The following is a 16,360-nucleotide window of genomic DNA, read 5'->3' as shown; positions in this document are numbered from 1 at the left end:
TATTTATTTAATATTCATGTTGGTTTTTTTAATACAGAAATAATTACTTTTTTTAAAGTGTACCACTCATGTTCTTGATTTTCTTTGGTGTAAATGTTAATACATTTTTAATTGATTCTCTTTTTTCTGTCTTTTTCAGCTGTATGAATTGGATGATGATGAGAAGCGCAAAGAATTTCTTGATGACCTTTTTACTTTCATGCAAAAACGAGGTAAGTGCTTTCCTCTTTATTGGGAATACACGTCTTCCCTTACAGAAGTTCTTGTTTACAATTGCCCCCCCGATCACACTTTACAGGCCATGGACTAAAGTGTTTCCAAAAGTTGCCTATGTATTTGTGGTGTCTGACTCTCTGGGAGGAAGGGGTCCCTAACCTTTTAAAATGTTTTTATGTCTTTTTGTTTCATGTAACCAACCATATGCTTGTGTTTTTAAAGGTCCCATGACATGGTGCTTTTTGGATGCTTTTAAATAGACCTTAGTGGTCCCTAATACTGTACCTGAAGTCTCTTTTATATAGACCTTAGTGGTCCCCTAATACTGTATCTGAAGTCTCTTTTATATAGACCTTAGTGGTCCCCTAATACTGTATCTGAAGTCTCTTTTATATAGACCTTAGTGGTCCCCTAATACTGTATCTGAAGTCTCTTTATATAGACCTTAGTGGTCCCTAATACTGTATCTGAAGTCTCTTTTATATAGACCTTAGTGGTCCCCTAATACTGTACCTGAAGTCTCTTTTATATAGACCTTAGTGGTCCCTAATACTGTATCTGAAGTCTCTTTTATATAGACCTTAGTGGTCCCCTAATACTGTATCTGAAGATCATTTGCAGGGTTCAAAATTAGCACCATCTACCAGCCAAATGCTGGTAAAATTGTGGCTTAAAGGGAATAAGGGGGAAACATAGCAGAAGATATTGCTTTTTAAACCAAACCGTAGCAATGTAAATGTAGCCAAAATCTCTGTGACCTGCCGGAAGAGACAAGAGCAAATATTTGTACTGTTCCTTTATCCCTCAGTGACCTCTGTGAGCACAGATGTGATCAGCTCCGTCTCTAGGAGACACTGTGGCATTCAGAGGCCTCCTCACAATATCATGACTGATCTGCTTTTATTGGCCACATACAGTGTAATGATGTGTTTGTCCCATGGTGTGTGAGGATTGAGCTGGCAGCCGCTGGTTTTGTTGGAGAAATAGATGCGTGTGTAGACCCTTCCATAATATGAGGAAGTTGATCACCCAGCAGGCACTGCCAGTTACAATGACTGTCTATTTTAGGAGCGTGGGGTTAGCGTGCCACGCTTTTGTCATCTTGAATGCCTTGTTCTGTACACAATGTTTTACATCTCTGCAGAAACATTTGTCCTCACCTGCATGTCCTTGACTTACAATGCAATGGACTTGGTATGTAATTTTATGACATCATTTGAATTGTGCTTAAGTTTCATATCAACTTTATTATTTCCTTGTTTAACCACAGCATGGTCCCCTGTGCAATGTAAATGTCATTTCAAATGAAATGTATACGGGAACATTAAATGTATTTTGCTCACAGAAAACTTAACATAGAATATATTCAATTATGATAATTTAACAGCTGAAATCCAGATCTAAATCCCCAGTATTTAGAGCTTTGTCATATATTACAACATCCCAAATTGAAGGCAACATATTGATTTTGATATATTGTTATGCACGTATTGCTCAGCCTTACAGGGATGCGTCAAAGCTAAAACATCCATTTGTGTTCTTCCCTTCATCAAAGTGTGCATTATACACTGCAGCTGGCAAATCACATGTTATGTTAAAATACAGAAAAACTGTTATTTATAATTTCACTCGCACTCTCAACAAAATTAATAACATACAGTGTAACATGAGTACATATCAGAATAGGAAGAATATGAAGCATAATTGCTTGTTGATTGTTTGTTGCTGACTGGCCACTATCTTTCCATATTAACTGTTCCGGGGGGGGGGGGGGGGGGGGGTAACATATGGCCCATGCGAGCACCAATACCCGTGCCACTATCAGCTGTGCTCGGTCCCCCGTCCACCTTCTTCCATTGCAGAGTTAGTTGCAGAGTTAGCGTGGCTGGTCGTCATAGCGACGCCGCAAGAAACTGCCATGACCTAACACGACACACACACACAAACAAAGAATTTGGAAGGTGTTTTTTGATTCGTCCGGCTGTTTGCCAGAAGCCAAATTTAGTTTCTAAAGAAAAGAAAAAAAAACATTGCTGGATAAACTACTTAAAAACAGCGGGTTTGTTCAGGCAACAACACCAATTAAAATACAGTCTCGAACCAAATGGCAAATATAAATGCCACAACATTAAAAGTTTAAACCCCAGTGTACTTAGTCATTGTATCCACATTATTGGTGATTATTTCTCAAAACTCTCATTGCGTAATATTTTGTAAAAGCACCAATAGTCAACCCTACGATATCGTTGCAATATCAATAATGATGTATTTGGTCAAGTACATCGTGATGTTTGATTTTCTCCATATAACATATAATATGTCACTGTACATATGAAGGCTGTGAGAACATCCCAAAAAGTCCCATTGGCCCACAGTTCCAGCTGTGTGCCGTGACAGCTGGAGGAAAGCACACGTTGATGAAGTAATGATGTAGTTGGGTGGTCACTTGGGTTTAGAGACAGTATGGATTGTTGTTGGAGCGTTCAATTAGAGATTGATTTTGGACTTAGTGTAGGGAGACACTGTCAGTGCCGAGCAGATCAGCAGCCGCCCATCTCCGGCGCTCGCCTCTGACGGCTGTGAGCAGAGTGGACTGCTCCAAATATCCCAATCAATGTTTCCTGAAAACATCACTGTCCTTCTGTAGTGACAAAGAAATGCCAACCAGGCTGGCTTACTAAGCACAGATCCCAGTGAAGAGTGTCAAAATAAAGTGCTCTTTAACATTGCTGATTTATTGGCCGGCTGAATCCAGACTACAATAATACCAAAGCATTGGGTTTTTCCTCTCTAAGCTGGAATGTCACTGTGTTTTGGTCCACATTGTCAGTAAGATGGAGATGTCAAGTTTTTGTAAATTTTCGTGTTCACAGTGCATAAACTTCCCCTGTTGTGTTCATTTATACTTAAATATGGCCCCCAAAATTTAAGGAAAAAATACATAAGTTGTCATGGCCTTCCAAAATGAATAACCCTTCCCATCAAAATTGAAAATTAACACTTTTTTGACACTTTTTTTTCGATGTTTTTAACTTTTTTTTTTTACATATTTGTCCCTTTTTCAACACTTTTGACGCTTTTTTTTAATGTTTCTCACTTTTTTGACGTTTTCAACACTACATAACATTTATTAACTTTAGTTTTACAGTTATTTTGGAATTTATGGTCATAAACCTCATTTATAAGGAATTATACCTAATGTTTGAGTTAGAAAAGCAGAAATTAGGAATTATTGAGACTAAAATTAAAGGAATGGATGTTGATGGATAATAACAGACTGGAATATGTCAACTTTTACTCAATACCATTTCAAAAACACTTTTTTTTCAAATGCTATAAAATTGAATAAGACGCCCGAAAATTAATGAAAGTAGAGATTTGTACTTGTCAAATAGCGTTGTGTGGAATCAATGATGTTATTTTGGGTACTTAAAAGCAACATTGATGTAGGGAAACGGGTCAATTTGACCCGAGGACAACATGAGGGTTAATATGATCTGACATTCTAAGACACATATTTGATCTTTCCTCCTTTGGTCCAAATCACAATCAAAATGTGCTAGTGTTACAAAGGCTAGCTGCTAGCTGCTAGCTGGTCAAATCTGCCGGTGCAACACAGCGAAATTGTATGAAAAATGATTTCACGTTCGGGTGGGCTTCATGATAAAATGATGTCAGGTGTTAAGCCACTAACAGAATAATATATAATGCAGTTACCATCCTACTAATGCCAAAGTTGAGGATATACTGTAGTCTAAAGGCCAATGGCTTGTTTCCTCAAACAAGTCAGAGCCCATTGTTCTCACGCTTCTCTTCCTTTCTTCCCATTTACTCCTCCTCTACCAGTTTCAAATGAAATTGTCTGAGTGGATTCTCCTTGGTCAGCTCAGCTCAGGGACAGGATTTAACAGTGAGTATGGATCCCGATGAGGACATCTCTCCGCCCTGAAAGCGCTGGCACGAGTGACCTTTGTCTCGCATCATTAATATCTTCATCGTTCACAATCTCCCCAAACATTTAAATCATCTGTTGTGGATATCATCTGTCAGAAACAGCTATGTCACAGTTTTAGACTGATTGATTCATCTTGGGCATGAAACAGTTCAATCGAACAGCTTTTTTTAAGGTATGGACACTATGAAAATTTTTTTTAACATCGTTACTCACAATGTCCACACATAAACATCATACTCCTATTTATACCACTGAATATACAGTCTACACACTCTAAACGAAACTATAGAGCATCTGCAATGAAAGTAACAAGTAGCAGGAGTGAATTGGATAGTTTTTTTTAAATGTGTGAAGCATGTGCCACAGACTGAAAAAATTAATGTATTACTATATTACAATATAACAGTTTTACACCTCTAAGTAGAGAATGAATGAATAAATAATAAATAATAAGTGGAACACTGTAAAGTGCTGTTAAACAGTGTTTGTTTTACTGTAGTTGCTAGAGATTAATCCTCTGGTTATGTGCTTATGTGGTTAATTGCTGGGTATGCTGGTATTGCTGGGTTTGCTGGGTTATTGCTGGGTATTGCTGGGTTATTGCTGGGTTATTGCTGGGTTATTGCTGGGTATTGCTGGGATGCTGGGTTATTGCTGGTATTGCTGGGTTATTGCTGGGTTATTGCTGGGTTATTGCTGGGTTATTGCGGGGTATTGCTGGGTATTGCTGGGTATTGCTGGGTTATTGCTGGGTTATTGCTGGGTTATTGCTGGGTTTTGCTGGGTATTGCTGGGTATTGCTGGGTTATTGCTGGGTATTGCTGGGTTATTGCTGGGTTATTGCTGGGTATTGCTGGGGTATTGCTGGGTTATTGCTGGGTATTGCTGGGTTATTGCTGGGTTATTGCTGGGTTATTGTTGCTGGGTATTGCTGGGTATTGCTGGGCTTATTGCTGGGTTATTGCTGGGTTATTGCTGGGTTTTTCTGGGTATTGCTGTGGTTATTGCTGGGTTATTGCTGGGTATTGCTGGGTTATTGCTGGGTTATTGCTGGGTATTGCTGGGTTATTGCTGGGTTATTGCTGGGTATTGCTGGGTTATTGCTGGGTTATGCTGGTATTGCTGGGTTATTGCTGGGTATTGCTGGGTATTGCTGGGTTATTGCTGGGTTATTGCTGGGTTATTGCTGGGTATTGCTGGGTTATTGTTAGTGTTCTACAGTAAAGTAGCTTGCTGTAATATAGCTGTAGCTGTATAAGTAGTATGAGGGGTTAATTAGTGTTAACTTAGTGTAAATTTGAGTCTGAGTTCCTAAATAAAGCACAATGGTCAGTTTGTGGAATAAGCTCTTAGAAAAGTTGTTAAAGTACTTCTACGGAGGAACAACCCATTGTTGGACTAAATGGATTTTAATTGAGATTCTCCACAAAAAAAAAAATTGAGTCTATTAAACCAAAACAAGAAAAGCAACGCTAAATGTGTACAAGCTACAGGATAAGTACAGAAAGTAAATATATTAATGAAGTGAATGTCATCCTCATCGACCCACATTGCCTACAAGTGGAGATTAGTGTACAGCTAACTGCTAGCTCACCTGAGCTAGCTAACGTTACAGCTCAGTGGGGGGGGTGTGCCGTTAATGTCATCTCACGCTGTCGTGAGCGCCATCCTCTCGTCTATGAGTACCTCTGCACGGTGATACGGTTGGCGGGTGTTGTTCGGTAGACAGAAAATAGTCCACAGTAGACATGAAAACTGTTTACAACCAAGTCCTTGTATTTTCTATTTTTTATATTTAAAGGACAACACACATTAACATTCCTGTAAATGTGCCAGTGTTAGCTGTAGTTTTTTAATTTTTAGCTGTAGTCCTTGGCCAGATGATTCCAGACCATGGCAGGAAGAAGCAAAAAAAAAAAAACATTAATACAGGTTAAAACGTACACATAGCAATCAAAAAGACACCACACACACTGCCAGAAAAACAAGCCTTCCCTTTTTTTTTGCAAGCCATGCTTGGCTGCGCTTATAAAATAGTATAAAACTTAAAATGCAATTTAATTTTTCATACGTACCCAGGTAGTGCTGAGCAGGCTATGTTTGACACAGGGCAAGGCATCAAACATTGTTAGCAACAGATCAACAGTGATAACAACAATAAAAATGACCGGGAATTAAAAATGATCACAAATCTGACTTCTCAAGAGGCCTTTGCATTATCTTGAGTAAGTCGTGACTTTTGGACAGAGATGTGCTTTGAGCGCCACAAGCCATTTAGTTCATCTCTGATATGTTATAGATGATAATTTAAGATATGATATGATATGTTGCAACAATGGGCAACTCCCACCAAACCTATCTAGGCTGATATACAGTACTACAGGTCAGAGGAAAAATATGTTTTGTTGATTTTGGGTTGCGCCGTCCATGGCATTACACTTTTTCTAAGTGTGTTTTCAATAGTCCATTCAGTCACTGTAGCTGAATCAGTTTTAGTGCCTGGACTCATGAAAAAGATTCTAAGGAGATTCTGTATTTATTAATGTCATTTGTCTTTGTTCATACTTCAATCCAGACAAGGCGAGCAGTGTCTTGCTTGCTGCCGCATCCCTTCTGTGACGGAGATCACCGACATATTTCCCCCTCTCAGAGAGCCTTAATGGCTTGAATCATGCAGCAGATGGTCCCGGCCCTTTTGTGATGGTTTTGCAGTCTTGGAAGTAGAGACATGGAATGCTCCTTGAGAGATACCATCAGACAATGGCTGTGATGGCCTCCTTTGTGTGTTGATAAATACCCAGGGTGATTTACTGTTGCCCCGGGCTGTGGTTATTAATTGATTATTATCTCGGAGGACTACCATCAGCACTTTTTCTCAATCAAGTCAACTTTTGTCCCCAGCTTAATTGCTTAAGAATACTATGTGGCAGAAGAAAAGGCTACTTTAGAGTCACCTTAAAAAATGGCCGGGTCTTCGATCGCCGTGTCACTAAATATTCCTCTTTACTTTGCTGCTGCGTGCCACTTTCACCTTTAAGTCAACTTTCTTTGTTTTTTTTAATGTTTTTCTCTGTTCTGTAGTGGAGTCTTCACACAGCTAGCACAGTGTATGCTCTGCAGCTGTTTGTAAGAAGAAGAAAAATAAAGTCTTGGTATCAGTATTGATACACACATTACATCGGGACCGTGGGGCTCCACATAGTGGCCTCTCGAGCCAAGCACATAAAAAAAATTTTTTTTAATTTTTTTTTAAAATGGTACAAATATACATGCATTATTTTTTTCTACCTGAAAATCAACGGCCTTACCTTATTTCCTGTGATAAACATGTATTCCTGACTCAGTTCAAAAATTATTCTGGATATAACAACTTATTTTTTTTTTCGAAGATAAGAATGATCCCATAGTGGATTTTTAACATGAATTATAACCTTATGACAAAAAACGAATCACACTTCCATTTTTAATTGTGTGCTAGTAGAGACTGATGCATTCACTAAACACATGTTATCTCAGTTGTTTGAAATTGAGATAAAGACAATATTTATTAATAGATTTTAAAGTAAAATTGTATTGCAGAATTGTTTTTAAAACTATTGTAATTTAGACATTTCATCTTGGTCATAATTTTAATTTATCCAATATGTACTGTATATGTAATTATATATATATATATATATATATATATATATATATATATATATATATATGTGTGTATATATAGTATGGTATACATGGTTTTAGCTGCTAATCCACTATCATTTTTACATTATAAGACATATCAGGCTATAATTAACTCTAAATGTCAGTCTGTCTTGCACCCCCCCCCCCCAACATTTTCTAAGTTGAACAGAGGTAGATAAACAGTTGGTTTCCCTTGTGACGCTGCATTAATCGTTCATTTCATGGGTAAAAAGAGCAAAGTCAATGAGGAGGAGAAATTCTCATCCCATTATTGGCTCGGAGGTGCAAAGTGAGCGCATCAGCGATGAAGCCAAGCATAAAGATGATTACTGCACTACTAGAGGCCCTGATGCTCCACATTGTTCCAATTACAAACTCCGTGTCTCTTTGCAGCTGAGGGATTAACTGAAGACGACTGTTAGACTCTGCGCAAAGTGGATTTCTTCCACCTTGTCCACCATTGCTCATTGTCATTATGATACATGGCCTGATTAGATAGTTTGTGCTGACAAAAGGCCTCCATACTCACTCTTTTATTCCTTATATCTCTTTCAGGGAATCAGAGAGCCAAATACATCACCCTGGGTATTGAAAGCACATCAATCTTGTTTTAAGACGCTTGTCTCTCCTCAGATTCTGTCAGACAAAGGATGAGGTTTTTTATTTATTACCGCAATCCTTGTTTGGTTGGCTATTGTGTCTCCGGCAAAATAATAGTTTTAAAGATCAGCACGGATGCACATTATAATCAGTGTAAATAAAGCTAAAGCTAGGAGGAGGGTGGGGGTGAGGTTTTTTTTAACTGTAGATTTCAATTCTTTAACTGCGTTAACTGCACTTTGTATAACACCCTACAATAAGTAAATGCTCTCATTTTCTCAATTTTACAAGCAAACACTTTAAATATACTATAAATAAATTATATAGACATATATATATCCCTTGTGGAGTCCACTGAGAGTCTATGGCCTGGTGGTAAGAGTCCTTCGTGTCCAGGTCCAGGAGAACTATGAAAACGTTTTTTTTTTTAATTATTATTTAACGTTACCTCTACACTCTAGAGTCTACATGCCTGTGCAGTTTGATGTCTTTTTTAAAAGATGCTAGTTCGGTTTCTCTGGGCAAACTCAGCTTACACTGCATAACAAAGCGGTCCCCTGTCTTGCACTTGAAGCCGGAGTGGTCGATCAAAGATGGCCGGGCGTTCACTTCATTTCCTTTTGGGTTCAACATCAGCAGAATCAAACAGGGTTTCAACATTTTTTTTCCTTGCATTTCTTTTGTTAACATTTTCTTTCTCAGTAACGGATGTGATTTCAAATGTGAAGTAGAATACTTCAGACTAAATATGCTCGAGTTAAAGTAAAAGTGCCGATTTTATAAAGTAGAAGAAAAGAAAAACAATTACAGTTATTGTAATGCGTTACTTTCCACCTCTGGTGTTGTCATAGCAGGCAGTGATTGATCAGCACTGTAGAAGGACTTTAGCGTCTCTGGAAACATCCTCCATGTTCTCAACTGGCCTTTTAACAGTCCTTGTTTTAATTTTAGTCTTATGGTGTTTTATTATTGCTTGTTGTTTTTGTTGTATTCTTGAAACTGTTTTTGACTCCTTGCAACTGTAGCACTTTGAGATTTCATTTGAAATGTAAAGGGCATTATAAATAAAATGTATTACTATTATTATCAACTGACAACAATCTGGACGCACAGCCCTCGACAGACTGTCCAGGTCAGCGTTGACTGAGTTCATAAGTGAGTTTTAGAGCTGTGAGTTGGGAGGACATTTGGGCCTCTGTGGAGTCATAACTTGCATTATGTATCTTTAGGGTTTTTGTCAGGGTTTCACATAGACTTGTTTTACTACACAATACGCACAGATCAGTTTCTTACGTGTCCTTTGAATTGCACTCTGCCATTTCTTTAGACCAACTCATAAACCCCATGCCTGTTGTGAAGGTTAATTCATTACCTGCTGGAAATATTTTTTTGTCTTCACCACAGAACGATGTCGAGGCGCTGCAGCGTCAGATTTACTGCTGCCATTGTCTTGTGAGGAGAGGGGAACATCAATCTTTTGTTTTAATAGTGTCTCATTCGTTCACATGCCAGCACCGCGAAATAAAGCCGTAATTACTGGCCTTAATTGATGTGGTTTTACCACCTCAGACGATACTTCAGAGCTCTCCCCCCCCCCTCACTGTATAGGCCCCACTGCTGTTGTTTGCACTATATTTCTGCAGCTATTGATCGCTATTATGGTAAATCCGATGGGCCCAATGGAACTCTATCAGCAAAATGCAGGTTAATTATCTCAGGGTCAACCACTTTGGAATCTGCACAAAGAGCCAGCCGTTCTCCCTTTATTGCCTAACATTAAATTGCAAATACAAATTATTGTCTCGGCCTCTTTATTTTGCTAATAAGGGGGCAGGTTGGCAGTCATTAATAGGAGATTACCACAGGTTGTATTTATGAGTTTTAAACAGGTACGGGATAATCTATCTGTGGTTCTGTTGTTATTCCTTTCCAATGTTAATTACTTTTTGTGAACAGCTTTAAAGTTTGTCGTCTTCCATAATTACATGAGAAGAAACGGTTTTATCACTTAATATTTGCACATGTTCAGAGATCCTTTCATCCTGTCACAGTATTAATACATGTGTAATCGATGAAGCCGTTTCCAGTGGATGCACAGATAAGACATTAGATTTTTTTTTTTTTGAAAGTTATATTTGCTGCTGTTAACAGAGCTGTCAGACATTTGACTGGCTTGAGATAAATTGGCCTTATAAGAAGGTGCAGAAGTCTATTGATGGGAGGAACCAAGTTAATGGAATTGATTGTGGATATTGTGTTTGCTTTCTGCAGGGACTCCAGTGAATCGGATTCCTATCATGGCCAAGCAGGTGTTGGATCTCTACATGCTCTACAAGCTTGTCACAGAAAAAGGCGGCTTAGTGGAAGTCATCAATAAGAAAATATGGCGTGAGATCACCAAAGGCCTTAACCTCCCTACCTCCATTACCAGTGCAGCTTTCACTCTCCGAACACAGTGAGTACGAGCACGGATGATAACCCCAGATGACTGATAACCTGCACTCCCACTGAGTGTTCCATGTGTGTGTCCCATAGGCCTGGAACAATTATATACAGGGTTCCGCTGGGTTATAAAAAGTCCAAAATTTCAAAATTTTAGGCCTTAAAAAGTCTTAAATTCGCTCAAGTATTGTGTTCTAGGTCTTAACTCATTTCCAACTGGTTTTAATTTTCCTACATGCATGCAACGCTACCTCATTATACACATTTATTTTTAATTCTGTTGTGTATTATGACTACAAATGAGATCAACTTGCATCTTATATTGCAGCCAATCAGCTCCCGTGTTATTGGCTTTAAAAAAAAAATGAATTTAGGGCTCAGTTGATGTTGTAAAAAAGGTCTTAAATTTAATTCATAAAGGCTTTAAAAAGTCTTAAATTTAAATTGGTGAAACCTGCAGAAACCCTATTATAATAATCGTCTAATTGCCAATATTTTTTATGTAATTGTGTTTCTTTGTTTTACCGCAGTTAATTGCTAACATTAGCTAAGGTCGTAAGAGGTAGGTAAGGGAAATTGTCAATTTTATGTTCATTTAAGAAAAAAATACAAAGTTTTATGATAATAAAGAGGCATGGTTTACTTCATAGGCTGTGTATTTATGTTAGTACATCATCTGGGTCACGTGACTGTGATATAACCCAAAGGTGGATCCTAGGATTAAAAAAAATACGCATTTAAGTATTTAGTAGATGGACATGCCCTTGACATGAATCATCTCATTTTTAAGGGGATCCTTAAAAAAAATAAAAAATAAAAAACAGCAAATACTGCTCCAACACCACCTGATTCCCCCATATGTTGTACAAAGTAGTAATACAGAAAAATTTAGAAAAAAATCATAAATAAAATATATATACTGTATGTATACAGGTGCTGGCCATATAATTAGAAAGACCTAAAAAAAGTTGATTTCTGTCAGTAATTCCGTTCAAAAAGTGAAATTTGCATATTATATTCATTCATCACACACAGTGTGATATAATTCAAATGATTTTGATTGATTTCCTAATTATATGACCAGCACCGTGTGTGTGTGTGTGTGTGTGTGTGGTGGTGTGTGTGTGTGTGTGTGTGTGTGTGTGTGTGTGTGTGTGTGTGTGTGTATATATATATATACACACACACACACAAGTAAATACCCAATAAGTTTGCTGCATCCTAAAACTGCTGCTACTTACAGCACAACACATTTTGGGGGGGGGGGGGGGGGGGGGGGAGAAAAGTAAGAAACCATGAAAAAAAAAAGAAGAAGAAAAGAATATCAACAAAAATCGTGTCCTGTCAAGTTAGAAGCAAGAGCAGGTTGATTATGGATAACTAAAGACAGATGCATTAAAAAGAAAACAGATGAAATAATCAATCTCATCCCTCAATGGATGATAAATATTTTTAAATTTGACTAAAAGAGCCAATTATATTGTTCATCGCAATTATTTTCTCAGACAAATAATTGGACAGCAAAGTTGTGACTTGTCCGAGATGAATCAGGTGTTTTTATTGTATGTAGGATTTTTGGTTTCAGGCCTCTGTTGCTTTAATTCATCGGCTATGATTAAAATATGATCATTCCTGTTCTTGAAATGCCTTTTAAAGGCTTATTTGATTACACATGCCCAGACAGGTGAAAAGCACAGTCATCTTCATTTCCTGCCGCAGCGGTATATGAGTGGTCTTTACCTGCCAATCCCTGCTGTGATTCATGGTAATTACAGTATTCTCCACGGCATTTAATCTGGAGTCTCCGTGTTGTTCGACTGCACACGAAACCTCCCCCTCACACTACTATTTTAAGAGTAATGTGGAAAAATTCAATTGTTATAATTTAATGACGCATTTGGGAGTCGTTTGAAATGTTGTAACCTTGTATCTTCTAAGAGATACTTTCTGGAACTAAAGATTGAGGTTGATGTTGTTTGAAGGGAATGATAATTAAGGATGCACTGATTTGACTTTTTCAGTCCAAACGCCATATTCCCATCCAGTACCGGTGTTTTTAATAATTAATAATTAACAAGCTGTGTCCCTCGCTGTGTAGAAGTGACTGGGATCTTTTGTTCATGTGTAAGGCTTGAGTTACACATTGATTTACTAATAATAATAATAACTTACCAAATGCAACAAGTACATACATGGATAAACATGTACTCAATTGTTATTCTTTGTTTAAGTACTTAATAATAATAATAGAATTAAATAGATTTCATTGTCACTGATTAACAATCCAGCTATTTGTCAGTATTGCTATCAATGCATCCCTAATGATAATGCATTTGGGCCAATACCCACAGGGGGTTAATACACCGAAAGGACTGAAACACTGTCATAACGCTTACAGGAGCTACTTCAAAAGATTTAAAAAAAAGACGATAATTACAAAAGATGAGAAGTTTTTGCCAAAACATGTATTATATAGGATATTTTTATGAATCTGGTTTTAGGAGCCATTTACCTGCAGTGATACAAAGCATCTGCATGGCTAGAACAACACACTAATCTATACTGAAGGAATAATTAAGATGTTAAATATTTAAGATTTTGAAATTTGCACATCTTTTTCTGCTTTGTACATCAACTGCTACACTGCAACTTCCCTCGGGATAAATCAAGTTCCTTTTTTTTTATCTTATCTTAAATAATACAACAGTGTGCATATACTGCACAGTATGGTGGTAAAGTCACCCTCAAAAATATACAACACCAGTGACATTCACTAACAGGAAATGTTGCATGTGCTAATGCAGGAGGAAATGTGCATATGTTACAAAGTGCATATGTGGCACCCTATACATTTTAAATTCCAACACACCCAAATTAAGCTGCTAAAGGCATTTTCACCAGTGGAAACAAGCATATTCATTGAATTTTTAGAATTACTCTCAACTTTGTTACAGCATAAATATCCAAATCCAAAAGAAAATGGAACACCCACCAAACAATATCAGCATAGTTGGGTATTGGGTTCCAGCGCTACTTCATATCAGTAATATAAGTTTTGGGGGAGGACTCCTAGACCCCCAATGTTGGAGCTAAACCTACGTCCTTGTGTGACACAGTCAAGCGTAAAATCATTAATCATCAGTAAATCATGAGTTCTTCTTCTTGCCCGCAGGTATATGAAGTACCTCTACCCGTATGAATGTGAAAAGCGGGGACTGAGCTCCCCCGGGGAGCTCCAGGCAGCTATCGACAGCAACCGGCGGGAAGGCCGTCGCCAGAGCTACGGCTCGGCCATCTTCAGCTACTCCCCCGTGGGCACCCCCACCCTCCTGTCCTCACCAAAGATGCACATGTCCCACCTGTCTCTGCCCACGCACAACAGCGGCCATATCTCCCACGTGCCTGTCATCAAGAAAGGTAACACGAGACCAGAGGTGGAAAGTGATAAATTACAGTACTCACATCGATGGAATTGAGTAGTTTTTTTTTGTGTACTTCTACTTTTTCTAAATTGTTTTGAAAATCGGTAATTTTACTTTTACTTAACCCTCGTGTTGTCTTCCCGTCAACCATGAAAAAAAAGAGGTTTCGGTTATATTTTATTTTATTTCAACATTATCGCTTTTTCCCCCACATTTTTGTCATTTTTTCATTTTTTTTTTGCGGGTGCTTTTTTATGTTTTCTGTGTTTTTTCCAAAGTTTTTTGATGTTTTTAATGTTGACATTTTCAGTCAATTTGACCCAAGGACAACACGAGGGTTATATTTGTTTTGTTAATGTACTTTACAGCATTTGAAATCCATTATGGAGTAAAAAAAAAAAGAAAAGAAATCTCTCTAACGTTGTTTTGGCAAAGTATTTGTTTAAAAAACTCAAATTTAAGTGTTTTAATTTGTTTTGGTTTTTTTGCTTTTTGAGTTTATGTTGTTTTTCAAGGGTTTTCCAGAGTTTTTTTCCACTTTGGGTTAAGGTTAGCCCTATTATCACAAAAGAAATGATTCATATTAATAAGTATAAATATAATATTAAATAAGTTTAAATGAAAAAACTATAACTCCCACGAAGAAGAAGTATGGTTTATCATATTTTAGTAAGCTCTCTGTGCTGTTGGCACCAAACCTAACACTTCCTCCATGTGCACCTGTTCCCTTCAGTATAATGTACTGTATTTATGGATTATATATAATTTCTACAAGCCATACTGACCACCCTGCTGCTCTCACTCATTGTAACTCTCTGTGAGTACTCTGTGTACTCTTTTAATTCAATAATTGATGAAATTGCAGCTGGTTTCATTGATACACAAAAAATACTGGATCTAGAAGCATTGGCGTCCCCCATTGGTTTATAGCTTTGTGTATAAAAATTACCTGAATGATTGGCACTGCTTGTGCCATTTGTGGCCCATAAAGCAGGCCCACCTGAGACTTCCTCTGGCCAAGCTAGCTACTTCCTGTTTAGCACTCTGCTAACTTGAAGGATTAAATGATTGTGACCGATTGGACCAAATTCGGATAGTGACATAGAGTCATTTGGTGATGCTCAAAAAATGACGTGCAGACTTCTGTCAGCCCATGGAAGTCTTTTTGGGCCAGAGGGCATCACGTGACATTTGGCAACGGTTTGGTAACAATGTTGAGCTTCCTTCAAAGCCCAGGGCACTTCCTGGGGCCTGCTCCAGTTTGTCATCTGGCCGTCGCCATCTTGGTTTCAATGGCGCTGTGCTAAGCTAAAGGCTAGGAGGGGATCTTCCTGATTTTCAACCAGCTGACACAAGTCATCTGTGGAGTTTTGCCTAAATTATCCCCTGCTTTATCGTGCATTTCAAAATGAACGGGACCATGCTTTTACAAAATGAACATCATGCTGTACTGACGAAGTAAATGGGACCATAGAGTTATGGAAATGTTTATTGAGGTAATAAATCAAGTGATAAGTAGGCTCAATTTCTCACAGACTTCTATAGAAACAGACTTGTTTTTGGCGCCAGTGGAGTCGCCCCCTGGTGGAAGTTACAGAGAATGCAGCTTTAAGAAGCTTCAGATTTGGCTCCATCCATTATTTTGTTATCTACTTTTTCTTTTGGAGAGTAAAGCCACTGTCTATATAACTCTACACTTCCTGTGCAGATGTTTCACATTAAAAGCCTGTGTGGACACCCCAAGAGGAAAGTAAAAAATGTGTAGTTTTGAAATTTGGGTGAACCAACACAAACAAAATCTGGCACATAAGCATGCAGTTGGTCTTATGAATAAGAGTGTATTCTGGTCATGATGCAATCAGCAGGCCAGACCCTAAATAATCAAATCCTTTTTCTGTCACTCTGAAGGATGATTCATTTCCTCCTCATGAATGCTTTGTCCAAGAAAAGGTTGCACATGATGTATTACAGAGACAGCAGCATCTTTTTGAGAAATTGTTGCGTGATTACCCGACCACTTAAGAAGAAGTTAGAATGGTCA

The 16,360-nt window shown here is 38.0% G+C and overlaps 1 protein-coding gene across 1 annotated transcript in view; it reads left to right on the top strand.

Annotated features, from left to right (window-relative positions):
- The window catches only part of arid3c (AT rich interactive domain 3C (BRIGHT-like)), a 92,112-nt gene that overhangs the window by 63,306 nt on the left and 12,446 nt on the right, over positions 1–16,360 (top strand). The window contains exons 3-5 of the mRNA XM_032515766.1: positions 140–212; positions 10,727–10,910; positions 14,070–14,314. Of these exons, the coding sequence (XP_032371657.1) occupies positions 140–212; positions 10,727–10,910; positions 14,070–14,314 (502 nt within the window). The remainder of the gene's footprint in view (positions 1–139; positions 213–10,726; positions 10,911–14,069; positions 14,315–16,360) is intronic.

The sequence above is a fragment of the Etheostoma spectabile genome, chromosome 5 (genome assembly GCF_008692095.1).
Source record: "Etheostoma spectabile isolate EspeVRDwgs_2016 chromosome 5, UIUC_Espe_1.0, whole genome shotgun sequence".
NCBI classification, from domain to species: domain Eukaryota; kingdom Metazoa; phylum Chordata; class Actinopteri; order Perciformes; family Percidae; genus Etheostoma; species Etheostoma spectabile.
Note: the sequence above shows the minus strand (reverse complement) of the source record. Positions and strands in the feature narration are given on the sequence as shown.